General features: G+C 47.6%; 1 protein-coding gene across 1 annotated transcript in view; it reads right to left on the bottom strand.

The window, feature by feature from the left end:
* Positions 1–477: 477 nt before the first annotated feature.
* kdrl (kinase insert domain receptor like) overlaps positions 478–17,643 on the bottom strand; it is a 44,102-nt gene continuing 26,936 nt past the window's right edge. The window contains exons 13-28 of the mRNA XM_007893682.2: positions 15,943–16,251; positions 12,148–12,294; positions 9,823–9,954; positions 9,281–9,387; positions 8,938–9,073; positions 8,482–8,586; positions 7,452–7,565; positions 6,797–6,885; positions 6,269–6,434; positions 5,545–5,642; positions 5,265–5,387; positions 4,636–4,747; positions 2,597–2,696; positions 1,778–1,883; positions 1,049–1,183; positions 478–562 (exon numbers count right to left, since the gene is read on the bottom strand). Of these exons, the coding sequence (XP_007891873.2) occupies positions 548–562; positions 1,049–1,183; positions 1,778–1,883; positions 2,597–2,696; positions 4,636–4,747; positions 5,265–5,387; positions 5,545–5,642; positions 6,269–6,434; positions 6,797–6,885; positions 7,452–7,565; positions 8,482–8,586; positions 8,938–9,073; positions 9,281–9,387; positions 9,823–9,954; positions 12,148–12,294; positions 15,943–16,251 (1,994 nt within the window). The 3' untranslated portion in view covers positions 478–547. The remainder of the gene's footprint in view (positions 563–1,048; positions 1,184–1,777; positions 1,884–2,596; positions 2,697–4,635; positions 4,748–5,264; positions 5,388–5,544; positions 5,643–6,268; positions 6,435–6,796; positions 6,886–7,451; positions 7,566–8,481; positions 8,587–8,937; positions 9,074–9,280; positions 9,388–9,822; positions 9,955–12,147; positions 12,295–15,942; positions 16,252–17,643) is intronic.

Below are 17,643 nucleotides of genomic sequence, written 5' to 3'. Positions count from 1 at the left end.
ACAGGCTGCAAAGCAGATGAGTATGGAAGCAATCAATCATGCCATAACTTGGCTCATGGACCTGTTGACCTTTTGAAGAGACTTGGCCCCTGGTATGAGCCCAACTTGACAAAGTCATGCTTTAGTGGACGTGGAAAATTGCACTTTTAAATCACGATGTGTGAGCTTCATTGGTACGGGATCGTAGGAAACAGCTAAATGATTCCGATTGAGCTCTGCTCTCCTGGACTGATTATAATCTCTCGGGGCCAGGGGAAACAATGTTTATTCTAATGCTGGGTTCCAATGCTAATAATACTATTATAGTAATCAGGAATCACGGTGGAATTGATCAAAGACGGAACAGCTTGTGCGTGATCTTTGCTCGCCCCTGCGTTGATCCCTTAACTTCGAGGTTCCGGTCCGCTCTTTACGTGAGCTCTTGGAGTCTGCGTGGCGGAGTGGTGGACCCTACCTACCCTGGAAACCTACCTCCTGCAGCAGAGCGGTCTTGTTTTCCACAGGAACCTCGTCGAATGTTTTCATGCTGAGCGGTCTCTTCCCTGCGTTACTGCCGTTGAGTCTGTGAACAGAGAGAGGCAACAACTTGCATTTGTATCGCGCCCCTCAAATAGGGTAGAGTCCCAGAGCGCTCGATAGCGGAGGAGCATGACGCTGAGCCGGGAGGACAGGGTAGGTGATCGTAGGCACGGTCGAAGAGGGAAGTCTTCAGGCGCGACCCGAAGAGGGGGAAGGATGGGGCAAGAATGAGGGATAGAGGAAGAGTGTTCAAAGAGTTTCGGGGTGCAGCGGCTGAAAGTGCGGACACCGATGATGGAATGGAGGGCACGAGGAACATGCAGGAGTGGAGGCAGCGGATACTGGATTGGGGAGTAAGCAAGCACAGAAGTGAGGGCAAGGCAAATACAGAGCAACGCTTAGTGATGGGATGTGCCAATGATAAGGCAAGCATAGGTTTCGGGCCAGAACAAACACAGGGACGAGTGAGGGCACCATTTATCTCGAATGCAACTTTTTGGATTAGTTCGAACAACAGAGTTTCCGTTACCCGAATGTTTCCTGTGCTCGTGCGATTCACGGTTGCGTTTGGTGGGTCATCCACAAGGCTGGGACCTGCGGCGGGTAAATCTGAATCCCCGTTTTCTTGTGTCATAGTGTTCAACGGAATGTAGTCTTTTCCATCCTTAGAGAAAGAAAAGTAAGTTAGAAAATGAACATTCAGCCAGGTCACAATTACAACTACTACTAATAATAATAATTAGACGTCGGGTCCTGACCCAACTGTACAGCGCCTTGGGACGTCCTCCTGACGTGAAAGACGCTTTATAAATGGAATCTTGTTGTTGTTGTTGTTGTCTCAATGACGTCTCACAGAATATACTGTAAAGTGAATTGACTGTATATTTCGTGGGTGAAACGCAGCAGCCAATTGCGCACAGCAGCGTCCCACAGACAGTTGTGGATTGAGTGACCACATTATTATGATTTTAGAGTAAATTATAGGGGTCATGGGGAAAGGGTAGGTCACTACTCCACACAGTCACTGCACTTTGTGGTAAATCGCTGGGAAGCACTTTGAGATGTTTCACCAAGGTGAGAAGGCGCGACAACAACAACAACTTGCACTTCTATAGCGCCCTCCACGAGGGTAGTGTCTCAGAGTGCTTAGACATTAAATGCAAGGATTTTGTTTGTTGAATTTAGGGGGAAATAAAAAGTGGCCGAGTCCTCAGGGATATGCCTTGCACAGTCATTCTCCAAACCACATTGCTCTTACCCTCTGCACATTCGCTTGTAAAAGGTCTCCCAGCTTTTCCACCAGCTCGCTAAATGTAGGTCTTTCTCCTGGGTCTCCATGCCAGCAATCAAACATGGTTTGGTAGCTACAACACAAGCAAAGGCAGAGTGTTAGCTTCCTACCCCACATACACAAGACATTTCAAACCAACGCTGGCATCTCATAACGACGTGAACTTCTCACACAAGATCTCAAGACTAGCTCCGAATAAGACATTCTCTTTGGCCTGTCCAGTAGAACGCCAAACCCACCATCACAGGATCAAGCTGGCTGTTTTTCAGTCTAGTTTTCTGGCCTTAAAGACCCGTTTCTTGCAACCTATTCCAGTCGTTATTTAGCCTCTGGGTAAAGAAATACTTCCTGGTGTCTGTCTTGAAATTGGTTGTTGGAACCCTAAACCAGTGTCCTCTTGTTCTTCTCTTAGTGTATCAGACAGTAATAATACTAATACTAATAATCCTTGCATTTGCTCTACACCCTTTCATTTCAGGAGGAAGTCTTGAAGCACTTCACAGGATTTACAGTAAAGTGCAGTGACTGTGTGTTTTGCAGAATCTGGTGGTGTATATGGGGGATATGTACAAGTTCCATGGTCTTGACCTTCATTGATCCGCGGTGCTGAGTTAACTCTACCGTCACTATTAGGCTGTTCAATGATCCGCTGAGAGAGCAATGTACGTTACATGATTGTCACAATGCGTATTCCCCAAGAACATTTGTCACTAATTGACAGTAATGGGGTCCTGGGGGGAGAGCGAAGGAGAAGGAAATGCAGGAGGCTTTAAACTGAACTCTTACATTTCTGGTGTAGAATATTCCGGAGGCCTCATCCTCGTCCCCTCTTTCAGTCTGTGGCAGAATTCTTCATCAATCTGCACCCCTGGATACGGCGAGGCTCCTGATGCAAAGACAACAGGACCAGGATAAGGAAACTTCCAAATTAACACTTTAAGAATCTCCCAATGTCCTGCCTTATCCTAAATTTTTAGCCAAACGATCTCTTTTTGACTGAAGATTTCACGGCTGCCCATGTTATTTGATCAATAAATAGCAATCTTGGCATTTGATGCAACACCTTATTGGGAGGACATCTCAAAGCGCTTCACAGGATTTTCTGCAAAGCCAAACTGTGTTGTTTTATAGGAGAAGGCAGCAGCCAAGTTTTTGCGCTACAGCTACGTCTCACAGAGATAAACCGTTGCATGACAGCAAAGCTCCCTGGTTTCACATTGTTAGTCGGTCTCCGAGGCAGGGTTTTGCTTGGCAACGAACTTGGGGAAAAAAAAGTCTCGGGTTTAAAATTCAAATCCTGGATGAGGGAATAGCACTGACTCGTCGCCTCACCTCGCCTCGCACAACAATAAAAATATTTAACTTGGCTCTAATTCTTTCTGCCCTCAGATTCAATGGTGATTTAACAGAGCGAACTTCAGAACACCGAGCTTTTAAAAGTGAAATAAATCTGTAAGAAGTGAACGAAAAAGAACATTCCTTTTGCTTCCCTACCCCTACCCCCCCCCACCCCCCCACCCCCCATCACCCCGTCCCTCTCCTCCCCGCCTTCACTTCATTGCAATTTCCTGAAGGAACCATATGAAGGCTGGGGAGCAATTGCGAGCAACGGCATTGCCCTCTTCTGCCCCGCAATAAACGCACCACAAAGTATTCACGTCAAGTTGGAATCCCTTAAAAAGGTGATTTCTACATTTGCAAAAGCCATTAGCAGGGTTATGGGGTGAGTGGGAAATCTGGTATGTGTCGTGCTAATTATCATCCGTGGTATTTATCAGAACGCTTACTGCATGTCCGCTCTCCCCTCCTCCCCGCTCCTCGCCCCAATTGCCCCCAGCTGCGCAACTTTTGGAATAGAGCATTGCACATGTCAGAGAGGAGGAATAGAGGGGGTAATAGGAAGATGGGGTTAAGAGGAGTGGAGGTTTGTGCAGAGTTAAACACTGGGATGGAATGGTTGGGCCCAATGGTCTGTTTGCAGCCAGGAGATTAATAATCCATTGTTGTCCTTTGGATAAAGCCGGTATCTTAATGAAAATACCATTGTCTCAGGCCTTGGCACTACCAGTGAGGTTGGACGTGAAAGGTTAAAAGGAAATTTAAAAAAATTGCCTAAATCAATCCAAAGGGTTGACTGAAGTAAGTTCCTCTCGATAGGATGTTCTTATTAATTACATAACAAACGGCGGCGATGAAATCTTCAGTCAAGAATTTGTTGGATCTCTAATCGAGCCTTGGCCTAAAAATCATTTGGCTTAAAATTTCGGATTCTCAGTGGACCTGAGGAAATCTCTTCAATCCTATCTTAATTTGGAAACTGTTTTCTGTTTAACTGCAGGTTCAAATTAACACCGGAATTGATAATAATAAAGCTAATCCTCGCATTCGATATGGCGCCTTATCACATCATTGAGACGTCTCAAAACTCTTCACAGGATATACTATAAAGTGGTGAAACGTGGCAGCCAATTGCGCACAGCAGTGTCTCACAAACACTCGTGGATTGAGTGACCCAATTTTGAAAAATATATTTATGAGTCTTCCACAATTCTGTGAAAGTTAAAAAATTTGAGATGAAAAATGTCTTGCGGGCTAAGACTAGCTGGAATTTTGGCCCAATAGGCACTCATTGGGCATTGTAAACCCTATACACTCTCCGTTCAGGACATCTAAGAAACTGTGCACTGGGTCTTTATGAGTAACTCCAGTCCAACGTGAAAATAGGACTTAACTTTACCTGTTATTTTTTATTTTACATTTAAGAGCCCAGCGTGTCAGTAATATTGCCTGCCGTCGCTTGCTGCTTAATTTTTTTTCTCTCTTACCCAAAGAAAATATCTCCCACATCAAGACTCCAAAGGACCACACATCACTCTGGTTCGTGTAGATTTTATCAAAGATGGATTCTGGTGCCATCCACTTAAGTGGGAGTCTGACCTGTAAAGGAAAGAAATGCAGAGACCTCTGATATCCTGGAACGCTTGCATTCGTACAGCACCTTTCAGGTCAGAGGGCGTTGTCTCAAAGCGCTTCACAGGATTCACTGCGAAGTGCAGTGACTGTGCATTTGTGGGTAAACCAATTTGCTCACAGTGATGTCCCGTTGAAGTGAATGACCAATTTTATATGTGGGGCTTGTTGATCAGGACACTGGAAACAACTCTGTTCCTCTTTCAATCAACGCCACGAGATCTTCAGCATACACCTGAACACGTAGATAGGACCTCATCTGAAGGACGACACCTCCAACAATACAGTGCTCCCCCAGAACTGTATTAGAGTGCCTACACTGTGGTGACTATGTGAGGTGAAAGTCCTCGCATGGACTGTGGGCTTGAACCCGCAGTCTTCTGACTCGGAGGCGGGAGTGCTATCGAATGAGCCAGGCTGACACCTGAGGGAATGAACATTAATCAGAGTTTTGGGATAGAACGCCAGTATCTGTGAAACTTACGTCTCCTTTCCGCACGTAGTCTGGGTCTTTGTAGATGTCACGAGCCAGGCCAAAATCACAGATCTTCACCACATTGTTCTCTGACAGCAGTATGTTACGGGCTGCCAGGTCCCGGTGGATACACTGGAATTACAACAGGAAATTGGAATTCAACACTTAATTTTATTTGTGCAATGCTTTCAGATGTTCATTTTTTCTTTGACAAATTGGCATTTCTTTGCCACATTTTTTGATGAATTATTTCTGCGTTGAAGGATTCTCTGTCTGAAGAATGACCTACCTTCCGAGAGGCCAGGAATTCCATGCCTTTGGCGACTTGGAAGCTGTAGCAGATCAGGTCTTCCATTGTCATTGTTCGCTTGTACAGATCGTCAGAGTCTGGAAGAGAGATCAAGGCTGTTTACCTGATGGAATCGCTGGAGACTTTCATGAAGGCAAATAAATTCTTCCATTTAGTCTTATTTCAGAAGCTGTTTTTCTGCTGTTCTTAAAAATAACTCGTATCATAAAAGAGGGATAAAACGGGACACTTCCCCCCCCCCCCCTCCCCTTCTCCCCCAGAAAATATGGATGCTGGAATGTCATTGCAATGTGCAAAGGGTTAATTTCCGTTTGAGTTCAGCGTGGGACACAAGGTTGAGTTTCCAAGCCCGTTCAAGGCTATTACTTTTGATAACGCTAATCAGGCTTGCCGATGGTCACATCACTAAAACACACAATGCGGTCAGATTTGTCCCAGGGACCTGGATGACCCCATAAACTATTAATAGGAAGCTTTTTCCTTCTTCACGTCTATTTACAGCCTCGAGCGGTCTCCTCAGTTTGGTTCAAAAGGAAATGCTCTTGTGTCATGAGAAAAAATTTGCAACAGAGATATTTTCGCGGACATTCAACAGTGTCTGGAATGGAATGCGCTCGCTCTCTCTTTCTCTCTCTCCCTGGAGGGACACACCCTGCTCGCCCAATTCCCGATAGTCTTCTGTGTGAGGAAGGTCCTCGCTTACCTTCCTCTTCCTCCTCTGCGTCGCTATAACTTTTATCCTCCACGAAACCCGAACTAGCCGAGCTGCCGGTGCTCGCCACGCTCTCCAACCTCCGCTTCATACTCTCCATCAGCTCCGCACTCAGCTCATCGATCAGCTTCTCCGTCTGGTTGACACTTTCTTGACACTGTACACCGACACACACACACACACACAAAACACACAAGGTTCATGAACTGTCGTTAGCATGACTAAAAGCAAACCAGAGGCTCCAAATCTTACCCAATCTTAGCTCTAAGAACATTTTGTCTTAAAATTTAAGACAGTGCAAAATTGTGGAAAATTCTTAAATTCAGTCATAACTTGAAAGCCAGTTTTTGAATTTCCAACATTCTGCACAATCTCAAACGTTAAGCCCATCAATGGTACGGCCTTTAGACTAAGGCCATGAGAACATTTGAGGTCTGTTTCTGTACTATAGCATTCTGTGATTGTAATGAATGTGGTTTTAAGGGCTCAGTGACACACTCCGATTTTTTGCCTTTTTACCTTGATTAAAATGAAGTCGTTCCTCTTGCTCCTGAGATAGTTGGACAGGTTTCCATACTTGCAATACTCCACGATCACCATCAGTGGGCCTGGTAAGAAACACAGCCGATCAGAATAAGGGTTAAGGGAATCACCAGGCATCCATTAGCTCATTCCCAAGGAGATATTCAACAACGGCAACAACAACAACAATCTTTCTTCAGACTTGACCGCCGACAAAATGAAAGCCAGAGAAAAAAAAATTGGCAAATAGTGCCATTGGGTGTTTAACGTCCCATTAAGCAGATGGGACATTAGCTTAATATCTGATCTGGAGGACGGAATCCCTGGCAATGCAGTGATCGCTCGGTGTGCCTGGAGGGTCAGCCGAGGCTGTGAGCTCAAAGTCCCGACGTGGGGGATTTGAACCCGCAACCTTCTGATCCAGAGGCGAGAGAGTAAATGCTACCAAGTACATGCAGCTGATGTGCTTAACCTTCTGCAACCGTCCTCCAGGTCCTGAGAGACATGCTTAGTTTTACGGGTTCCATCAGCTGTCCTCTTGTCCAAGGGACAGAGGAACAAGAGTAGGCCATTCAGCCCCTCGAGCCTATTCTACCATTCTATCAGATCATGGCTAATCTGCACCTCAACTCCAGGGACCTTCTGCCCTTACCTCCTGTCTTGGTGCAAGCTCCCAGCAGGTTGACTACGTTGAGATGATGGCCGATGTGGATCAGGATTTTCAGCTCAGACATCAGGGCTTTGCACTCATTGGTTGTGGCCCCCTCTGTTAAAGATTGAGCTTGACGTTAAACAAAACGAGGTTAAGAGGAAACCTTTTTCGGGCGCCATCTACAAACACGGGGTTATTGGTCAGGGTCCCATCGCTATTCTTAGCCCGATAAGAGAACAATTGAGAATGATTAGATATTAATTCAAGGTTTGCTTTTGGCTTTGCTGCCTCTAAAATAACAATAGTAAATATCCGTTCTATTGTGCTTAACGTTGTTCGAAATCTTGTTCGCGAATGTTCTTTGTCACACAGGACACCGCTTGTACTGTAATGAGCAGTAACAATCATTTGAAGGAGAGATGGGGCAAGGGGGGGGGGGGGGGCGGGGGAGAGGAGGGCAGAAACAACCTCATTTTGACTGAAAATTGTGTTGCTTATGTGAAAAATGTAAATCGATTTCCTTCCTGTGAAGTGTGTGAGGTCGACGTAATCCAGGCTCAACAGAAGCACACCAACAGTAATAATAAAATAATAATAGTTATCCTCACACTTAGTAATATCTCATTTAATGTCGGGAGGACGTCCCAAAACGCTTCACCGGACGTATAGTAAAGTGTAGTGACTGTGTGCGTTTTGTGGGCAAATGCAGCAGCCAGTTTGCGCACAGCAAGCTCCCCACGAACAGGCATGAAGTGAGCGAACAATATTATTTGGGACCAGGACACCGGGAGAGAGAGAGAGAGAGAGAGAGAGGAACTCCCTTCTCTTTTTCAGGGGAATCTTTTGACGTGACGGGACTCTCCGAAGGATGGCACCTCCGACAATGCAGAGCGCTCCCAGCACTGCATGGGAAAATCAGATGAGATGACGGCGATTCCAAGTCAATCTCTATTGCAGGCTGTTTTCCCCGTTGACGGCTCTACGACAGGAGCCACTGGGACCTTGACAGACGCGCTGCCTCCAGAAATACCTTTCAACATCTTCACGGCCACCGTTTTGCAGGTTGAAAACTTGTCAATCCCAAACGCGGACGCTTCCACCACCTTCCCGAAGGCTCCGTGCCCCAAGGTTTTACCTGCGTTAGAGACGGCGCTCGTCAGGCAATCACAGGACCGAATGAGGCAATGTGACATCATCTTTTTGCCCTTGACACAGTGCCTTATCACATCGTCAAAATGCCTCAAAGGGATTCAAGGGATTTGAGTGTAAAGTGTAGTGACTGCGTATTTAGCAGACAATCCAGTGCTTCCCACCCGGGCACGGCATTGGCGTGTAAGCCTAGGCGTTCGGAGTCCCCAAAGCAGGGGCTTGAACCCAGGACCTTCTGCCCCAAGAGGAGACGGCAGATATTTTTCTTCGATCCTTGCCTCGCGGGTCACAGAGCGGTGGATCGTGCAACGCTTAGGGAACCTGGTCCTGTACGTACCCAGTCGGAGCCTGTCGCGGGGAAACTCCCACTGACTCCCATCGTACGGGAGCCGCTCGCACTGCTCATCCAGGGGTACTTCGTCTGGGTCCATTATGATTGAGAGGTATCCCGTCTTGATATCGACAGAAGTTGGCTGAGAAAGATAACGTTGAGATCCAACAATGATTAACGTTTATGCTCCACGTTGAGACCCCCCCTACAACCCCTTCCCACTCCGCCAACCCGCTCTCCCGCACCCCTCCAACCCCCCCCCACCCCCTCTCTCTCAGGGGCGACACCTTTGTCCTTTGCACCGAGAGTGAAGCCAGCGCTCGGACAGATAGCGTAGGGGACCTCATACCTTCTTCAGTTTACGAATAAAGAGGGTGAGTAAGAGCCAGAAGAGGGCGGCCGCCAGGCCAGTGCAGACCACGGTGACCAGCTCCAGGATGGATTTATCATCGGAGCCTAAAAAGAGGGAAAGTAAAAGGGTATTAAAGGGGAAAAGCACTCAGACCCTCAGGCTCTTATAGGTATCGACTGGAAAACTCCCATCCGACCGAGCGAGTAGAGTTAAATTTACTGAAAGCAAACTTCCAGTGCCACCCGCCCGCAAGTGTTTGGGATTGCACACGTGTGTGTGTGTGTGTGTGTGTGTGTGTTGGGAATTGGTGTGGCTGTATGTGTGTGTGGGTGTATTTGTGGGGATGGGGGTGTGTTGGGTGTATGTATGTGCGTGTTGGGAATCTGCGTGGCTGTGTGTGTGTTGTGGGGGTGGACTCTATGTGTGTGCAGGTGTGTTTGTGGGGGGATGTGTTGGCTGTGTTTGTGGGTGGGGGGGCGGGAGGAAGGGAGAGGGAGTACATGTCATTGTCAGCTCGTGCGATGGAGTGAGATTGGTACCTATGACGGAGAGGTAGGCCGATGTTTCCACGGTGCCCATCTCGTTACTGGCTCGGCATTTGTATTCTCCTTCATCGTCGTACTTGACTCGCTCAATGATCAAGGTTTTGCTTCCCGGCTCCAGGATAATGCCTGAATTTAGGAAGGAAATCGTGCTGCGGGTTATTAATATGTACAACAAAGGCATCAGTCGTTAGCGCTCTGCCCTCTGGTTCAGAAGGTTGTGTGTTGAAGCCGCATGGCCTTGAGCTGAGGCTGATGCTTCTGTACAGCACTGGGGATATGTTGCAGCGTCGGAGGAGTTTCTCCTGGTGTCCCGCTCAACAATTCTCTCCCCAGATACAATGCATCAGTGACTGTCTGTGAGCCTTTTTGCTGTGCCTGATCCGGCTGCCCTATTTGCCTACAGAATATTCAGTCGTTACACTCGGGCAGCAAATACCCCAAGAGATGCTTCGAAGCGTTCTGGCATTGTCGGCCCGGTATTAAATGCAACGAATAGTAGCAATTAAACTTCTTTAAAAAAAAGAACCCTTCCCCCAATCGCCTCTTTGTTCAGGTTTCCCTGCGACGCGGGTGCGAGAGCAAAGTTTGGAATTAGCGAATGTTTTCACAGGTGGTCTGACCCCTTTATGAAAAGTTGAAATGTGATTATTTATTTACATTGGCTGGTTACGTGGGCCAGAACCTCAAAAGCACAGCCGCCGCGGGAGTCTAGTAGGATTCAGAGCCCTAACGCAATACAATTTACATTTATACAGCGTCCTTTTCAACTCAGGAGGACACTTGAGCGCTGGGGGAAGGGAGGGGACAAATGACTGTGGACGCAGCTGAAGAGGTACATCTCGAGGTGGACTCTGAACGAGGGGAGGGAGATATCAAACCCCGACTGGAACTTTCCGTGGCCTCGACCTGCCCGGCTCTAACGTGGCAAGACCTTTGTGTGTGAAGATGGGAGTAGGAGTAGACCATTCAGCCCACCCAGCCTGCTCTACTGTCCTACCAAATCTCCTGCCTCAAGCCTCAGCCATGCACAGCAACCTGGTCCAAATGGCCTTGCTGTATGAATGCTCCTATGGAGACTGTGTAACCGTCAAGTTGACACTGACATGTGGACAGACACAAAGGCATTGGAAATGGAAGAAAACTTGCTTCGACCCAAATCTTTTCATGGAAATGAATAAAATGGCAGAAAGCATGGAGGTCCTGGGACCGAACTTCTTTTGGGAGTTTCTACACTCCAGTGGGCATCGGAGGGGAAGGGGCCATATTAAACAGACGGACATTATCCCTTGGGCTGGAATGCACTCAAACATGCGTGAAAACAAAAGTATTTGTCAAAGTTCATGGCGAGCACGCGATGAGGAGCTCAGCAACACCAAAAAGGCCAAGTTTGCCAGAGAAACTCTTCATCTCTGCGTTCCACATGTGAGAAGAGAAATATTCCCAAGGCAGCAATCTCGCATGCCTGAAATATCACTTCCAGACGGGCAAAATTGGAAAGGGCTAAGAATTGTGTCAACGGCCAACACGATTCACGGAGCATATATAATTTATATATTGGAAATAAAACCCCCGCCCTCTCCTTATTAAAAAATAAATCAGGATTCCAAAACGTTTTTAAAGTACCTTCCGTGCAAGCTCTTCACCACTCTGTATAGATCCCCAGGGCCTCGCTGATGACAGTGTCTCGCCGGCAGGACTTAGAGGGGCAGACAGGTCAAGGGGAGACAGAATTCTTCCCACTCAGCTCCTGTTAACCCTGCAAGCCGAAGCCCTACCGGATCAGGTGGTCCTCGCCGGACCAGTGCCGGGAAGCTTGAGAACAGCGCTCTCAATGAGCAAGCTACATGGTTTTACCATGGTCAAGCAGTTAGCCCAAAGGTACACTCTGGAGTCCTACTAAAGCCTTGGCTCTCACCAATCTGCTGCATCTAATGCTCTCTGGAATTAGGTAAGCAGATTGCTGTGTGGACAAAAGAGCACATTTCGATGTATAGGTGTCGTACAACGCTCAATCTGGTTTTCTTGGTCCAGTCTGGGTTTCTCAGTCTCTGCCTCGCCCCCTCCCTTTGCCTCCTTCAAGGCTCATCTCAAGACCTTCCTCTTCGAACGCGTCTTCAGTCATTTTCTCACCTCCACAACCCCTTAACCTCCACCCCTCTTAACTCCAGCATCACTTCACTTTCCAGCGCCTTGGGATGTCCTCCCGATGCGAAAGGCGCTGTATAAAGGGAATTTGTTGTTTTTGGATTCGATAGTTTCAGCTATGGCGATGGGGTTTCCGCATGTGTCAGACACCGGGGCTGTGCTTGGGCTGCATACCTGAGGCAGACAGGACGTGCTGCCCGTTCTTGTACCAGTCGATGGAAGGCATTGGCCGGCCGGTGGCCTCACACCTCAGCACCACCCTGCTGCTGCTGTTCACCTCCACATTGGTCAAGTTCTGCTGCAGCACAGGCACCGTCTTAGCTGAAACGCAAGAGAAGGAGCGTGAGTTGTTTCAACAGGGTGCAAGGTTACATTGTGAAAGTCCTGGTTAATTCGAGAGGAAACTATTTGGTTCATGAGATCACAACCCCACCTCCTGACAACCCCCAGCCCTCCCCCTCCACAAAGTACCCTCTCTACTTCATCCCATCACAACATCACAGTTTTTTTAAATATGAGTCCCAGTGTCGTGGCCTCAACCACCCTTCCTGGTAACCTTGTTCCAGTTGTTAATTACCCTCTGGGTAACGAAACCTGGTGTCTGTCCTCGAAGTGCCCTAAACCTATGACCTCTCGTTCTGCTACCTTGGTTGTATCCATGTGGTAGTGTCTTGGAGTGCTTAATGATGGTGCGGTTTGATGCTGAACCGGTGAGAAAGCAGAGGTGACGATCATAAAAATAATAACAACACTCACGTTTGATACAGCGACTTATCACGTCATTGAGACGTCTCAAAAGGCTTCACGGGATACACTGTCAAGTGGATTGACTTGTAACACAACGCAATTGTTGACATTTGCTTAAGGGCACCGAGATTTTTTTTTAACGCCGAGTTAAATTAATATCGTCCGGCAGGATTCCCTTAAAAAAAAAGAGATTGCTGTGGTGACCTTTTCAGCACAGGAGACAAGTGGGCTTCTCAGGTCTGAGCTAAGCCATCGTCCTGTTTGACGTCTGTTGTTACTGATATTTTTGGGGGACCCTTCGGACTTTTATTTCGACTGGAGAGGGGAGCGTTGAGCAGATCAACGGGGATAAGTGTCTGGTTTGAGTCACTGAGTGTGAGTGTGTGTGTTTGTGGGGGGTGAGAGTGCAGCCGCTGTACGAATGTAAGCAGTTCAAATTGTGTAATTATTGACCGCAATCTCCACTGATGTTATTTCAGCTTCCTCACTGCTTATAGACTCCGTGGCTCCACACAATAAATTTGCTTGATTGTATCATCGGAATTCAGACTATCCTACATTTTTCGCTCTTGCTCTCTCAGAGGTTTAAGCTCCATATTGGGGGGGGGGGGGGTGGAGGTGGGGGTGGGCTTTGAACTCACTGTCTAGGTGTCAGCCCGGCTCCTGATGTTTCAATGCAGTGCTGGGGGGAGAGCTGCTCTGTTGCAGACGCCATCTTTCGGATGAGACGTTAAACTGGGGGCTCGTCTGTGCCTATTCAGGTGGACGTTAAAAACCCTATGGCATTATTTGAAAAGAGAAGGCTGTTTCTCTCGATGCCCCGGCCAGCGATTCACCAGATAAACTGGTCTATCAATTCGTGCCTGTCATTTTTGGGAGGGTGGGGGTGGGCTTCTCGCTGTGTGCAAAGTGGTTGCTGCATTCGACTGCAAAAGACACAGTCACTACAGTTGACAGCAATGACCTGTGAAGCGTTTTGACATTCCGGGCGCCTGTGTGGAACATAAGAATTATTGGACGAACGAACTGGGTTGTGAGGAAACCCGTTTCGCCCACAAAATACACAGTCAAATCACTTTACAATATATTCTGTGAGGCGTTTGAGACGTCTCGAAGACGTGATAAGGCGCTGTATCAAATGCAAGGATTATTATTGTATTATTATAAGAACAAACCTTGGTCAGTTTAGTTCTGAGGGCTAACCACAAGGTGGATTTTCGTTACCACTTTATAAGAGAATTTCTCTTGACATATAACTGATGGAACAATGTCTATTTTTAAAACATCTTCCCAACCAACAGTGGCCAACAGAGCATTTCTGAGCTCTCCCGGTCGATCAGATCATGAAACTAACTCGTTGGCCCACAAAATACAGTCAATTCCACTTTACAATATATTTTGTGAAGCACTTTGAGACTTCATCAACGTGGTAAGGTGCTATATCAAATGCAAAGATAATTATTATTATTGTTATTATTGCAGCCCCAGTGATCTAATCTGGATCATCGCAGTGCAGTATAGCCCAGAACTAAGTTCATCCTTTGTACTTTTACCCAGAAAGGTTTCTGTGGCGGTGGTGGTGGTGGGGAAATGGGCTCCTATCTATATCTCAGACGCGCATGAATTTTACTTATATCTATAAAAAAAAGAACATTAAAGTAGATGTTTTTCAAAACTAAATCCTCCGACAGCAACAACTTGCATGTATGTAGCACTCCTCACCCAGGATAGCGTCCCAGAGCGCTTAACCCAACATGACCCCCCCCCACCCAACTGCACAGCGACGCAAAGATTTACATTGAACATATTTTTAATCATGGAAGTGAAAATTCCTCAGTCTCTGTTCTGGGCTTTGGCATTTCCAACTGGTTGTTCAGGTGTTTGCGGGAATTAAACAAAGAGCTTTGTGATTGCTTGCTTTTTTTTTTATTCGTGGGCTGGCTGGCTGTCTTAACGGCAGGACAAATGAAGGGAAATATTAACGGACGAGGAATTTGTTCTCCAAATAGATTGTGCTGGGGGCGTCAGGATGTCAAGATGAGATGACCACAACATCTGTGGAATCCAGTGACTCACTGTGTTTATGAGAATGCAGCATCCTAGTGTGGGTGCACCGTAGGGTTTATTGGAAGGAATGAGAGAGGCTGGAGAGCTTTTGGCGGAAGGCTTCCCGACAATGTGAATTTCACGCTCCCAGACGCACAGGGGCAGACGGGGGCGTGGGGGAGGGGAGGGGAATAAAGCAACAGAGATTATTAATAAAAATAAGAATAATCTTTGCTTTGGTATAGCGCCTTTCAGTTCAGAACACTGCCTCAAGGCCTGTGTGTGTTTGTGTAGGAGAAAGTGGAAGAGTGGAAGTGGCATCCAATATGTGCATGGCGATTTCCCCACAGTCACTTTGTATTCGGGGGGGGGGGGGGATGGGAAACTGGGAGGCACTCCATCTTCGAATGGTTCTGTGAGCTTTGTTAACAGGCACAGGTTTAACGTCTCATCCTAAAGGACGGCACCACCGATAAAGCAGTGGTCCCCTCTCCCTGCCCAGCGCTGGACTGGAACATCAGCCAAATCTGTGAGGGCTTGAACCCAATAACATTCTGACTCCGAGGTGAGAGCACGACCAGCTGAGTAAGGCCGAGACTAATTCCTCGCTCGCTGGCAGTTCACTGGTGAAATTCCTTCCTTGCTTCTGCTACGTGGTGCGCACTTAAATAATCTTCTGGTCTAGAATAAGCAAATGAAATGAGGGGAGGGGTTGGGAAAGCGGGACTGGATGGGCGCAGCATGTGGAAATCTAATCAGAAAAGCCTTTAAATGTAATGATCATTGTTAAAGCTATCCTCAGTCAAGGAAATACATCCCTGGCCAACAAACATATTTGCTCAACAAGGAATTCACCTTCAAACGTCGGAGAGCGAGACTTGTTTTTCAAATTTAAATCTAAATTGATCGCGACTGTTTCTGGGGTGGGGGGACGCTGCTGTGCGCAATCGTTTGCTGTGTTTCGCCCGCAAAATATAAGTCAATTCACTTTCCAGTGCATCCTGCGAAGCGCTTTGAGACGTCTCGAAGACGTGATAAGGCGCCGTATCAAATGCAAGGATTACTTATTACTATTGTTGTAATAAAACACTGATCCTTTCCGATTACCATCATCCGATCCCATCCTCCCAGACCACCCGCCCTGACCATCTCCCATCGCCCTCCTGGGTTACTTACGGTCTACCCGCAGCTCCGTGCGTCTCTCAAAGACTTCCTTCCTCATCACGTTGAACGCCTTGCACTTGTAAACCCCCGTGTTGTTTGCAGTCACGTTCTTGATGGTGAGGAAAAGGGCCACCGAGTAGTTGGTGTAAACTGCGTGCGTGAGAGAGCTCTGCTGCACCTCCGACGAGTTGGCACTCGCCTGGTAGTACCAGGCCACTCTCTTGGTGGCATATTTGGTCGCTCTGCAGGTCAGGATTAGATCACTCCCTTCGGTCCGAGATTCGATTTCCCCTGATTCAATCATCAAGATATACGGCACATCTAAAGCAAAATAAGACAGAAGCAGTGTATAGTTATATAACTAACTAACTAAGCAGTCAGGATTTCTCTGGTGCTAGTTAGCCAGTAGTCAATTTCTCCACTGAGTAAAAGCAACTAACTTTTACGCATTGTAGAACTACTGAGGAATTGAACCGGTTAGAAGCAGCTTAGGTGCAGGAGGGCCTGGGAGAGACTAGGCTGGGGGCGGCTCAATACTCAGGTGTGTGTGAATGAGCCTGGGAGAGACCCCCTCTCCCACCCCCCCCCCCCCCAACCCCCAGTGGTCAGCAATGGGGAGATGCGGACCTGGGAGAGACGAGGCGGAGAGGAGATGAGGTGACCCAGTGAAGCTACTTGTCCAGAAACTGAAGCGACTTGTTTCCAAACAGATACGATATGTACATATTTATATTTAAAAGCGATAAAGCATTATCATTCCAGTTAGTCAGTTTCGTTGGCTGTTTCTGAAGGTTATTAAACTTTCCTCTAATTACCAAATGGGTTGTTGGAGGGGTGGGGGGGTGGTGGTGTGGGGGCAGTCCTGTCTTGGAAGAGTTACTGCCTTTCACGACTGTGTAGGAGCTAAATTAATATCAGTGGAGATACAATCAGTAACCTACAGTGACAGAGTGGCAACTGTGCCTTCTCATTGAGCCTCGCCGCGGAGTGCGGCTCAGGAATCCCTCTCGCCGCCCAGTGACGGAATAAGGCGCTCACAATTTGAACACGTTCCAAAGACCGAAACGGGAGGAGAAATACCGGACGATATTAAAACTCAATAGTACCTTTGAACGCAAACCTATTTGTAACCGTCTGTAACGCCGATGCACGTATAACGTAGTTAATGGTCACCATCCTTCTTATTTTCTCTTCCCTTTTATTTATCCGGCGCCCTGTTATGCCGCTTGTTTGCTTATCGGTCGAGCGAACTCTCTCTTGATTTCGCGACGCAACCTGCCGCTCGGGCGCTTAAACGACGGCCGGCTTCTGAGCCGCCCGATTGCCACTGACTTCACTTCCTGCGGGCCGCAGCGCACGGGAAGCGGTGAGAGTGACGATCCGGTGACCCGGAAGTCAGGCGGTTTGCCTCGCATGTGCTCAGTGCGACGACCAGCAGCCAATCTCCATCACGCCCCGTTATGAGGGTGTGGGGGGTGGGGGAAATTTTTTTTCAAGAAGCCTGAGAGCGGCGGAATTATATTACACGCTCCTCAGCCTCGAGCGCAGGAAACTGAGCGGCCGCAGTTTTATTGCTGTAACTGGTCTTTTTACGATTAAAATGTTTCATCGCCAGGCGCTAATAGCCAGGAGGGTGGCAGGCGAACGAGATGGATCTTGGTCCTTTCCTCATCTGGTACATCTTGCGTCCTTACGTTAATAGCTGCATCCTGT

Source organism: Callorhinchus milii, unplaced genomic scaffold (genome assembly GCF_018977255.1).
Source record: "Callorhinchus milii isolate IMCB2004 unplaced genomic scaffold, IMCB_Cmil_1.0 Scaffold15, whole genome shotgun sequence".
NCBI classification, from domain to species: Eukaryota; Metazoa; Chordata; class Chondrichthyes; order Chimaeriformes; family Callorhinchidae; genus Callorhinchus; species Callorhinchus milii.
This window is presented reverse-complemented; position numbering and strand designations above follow the sequence as displayed.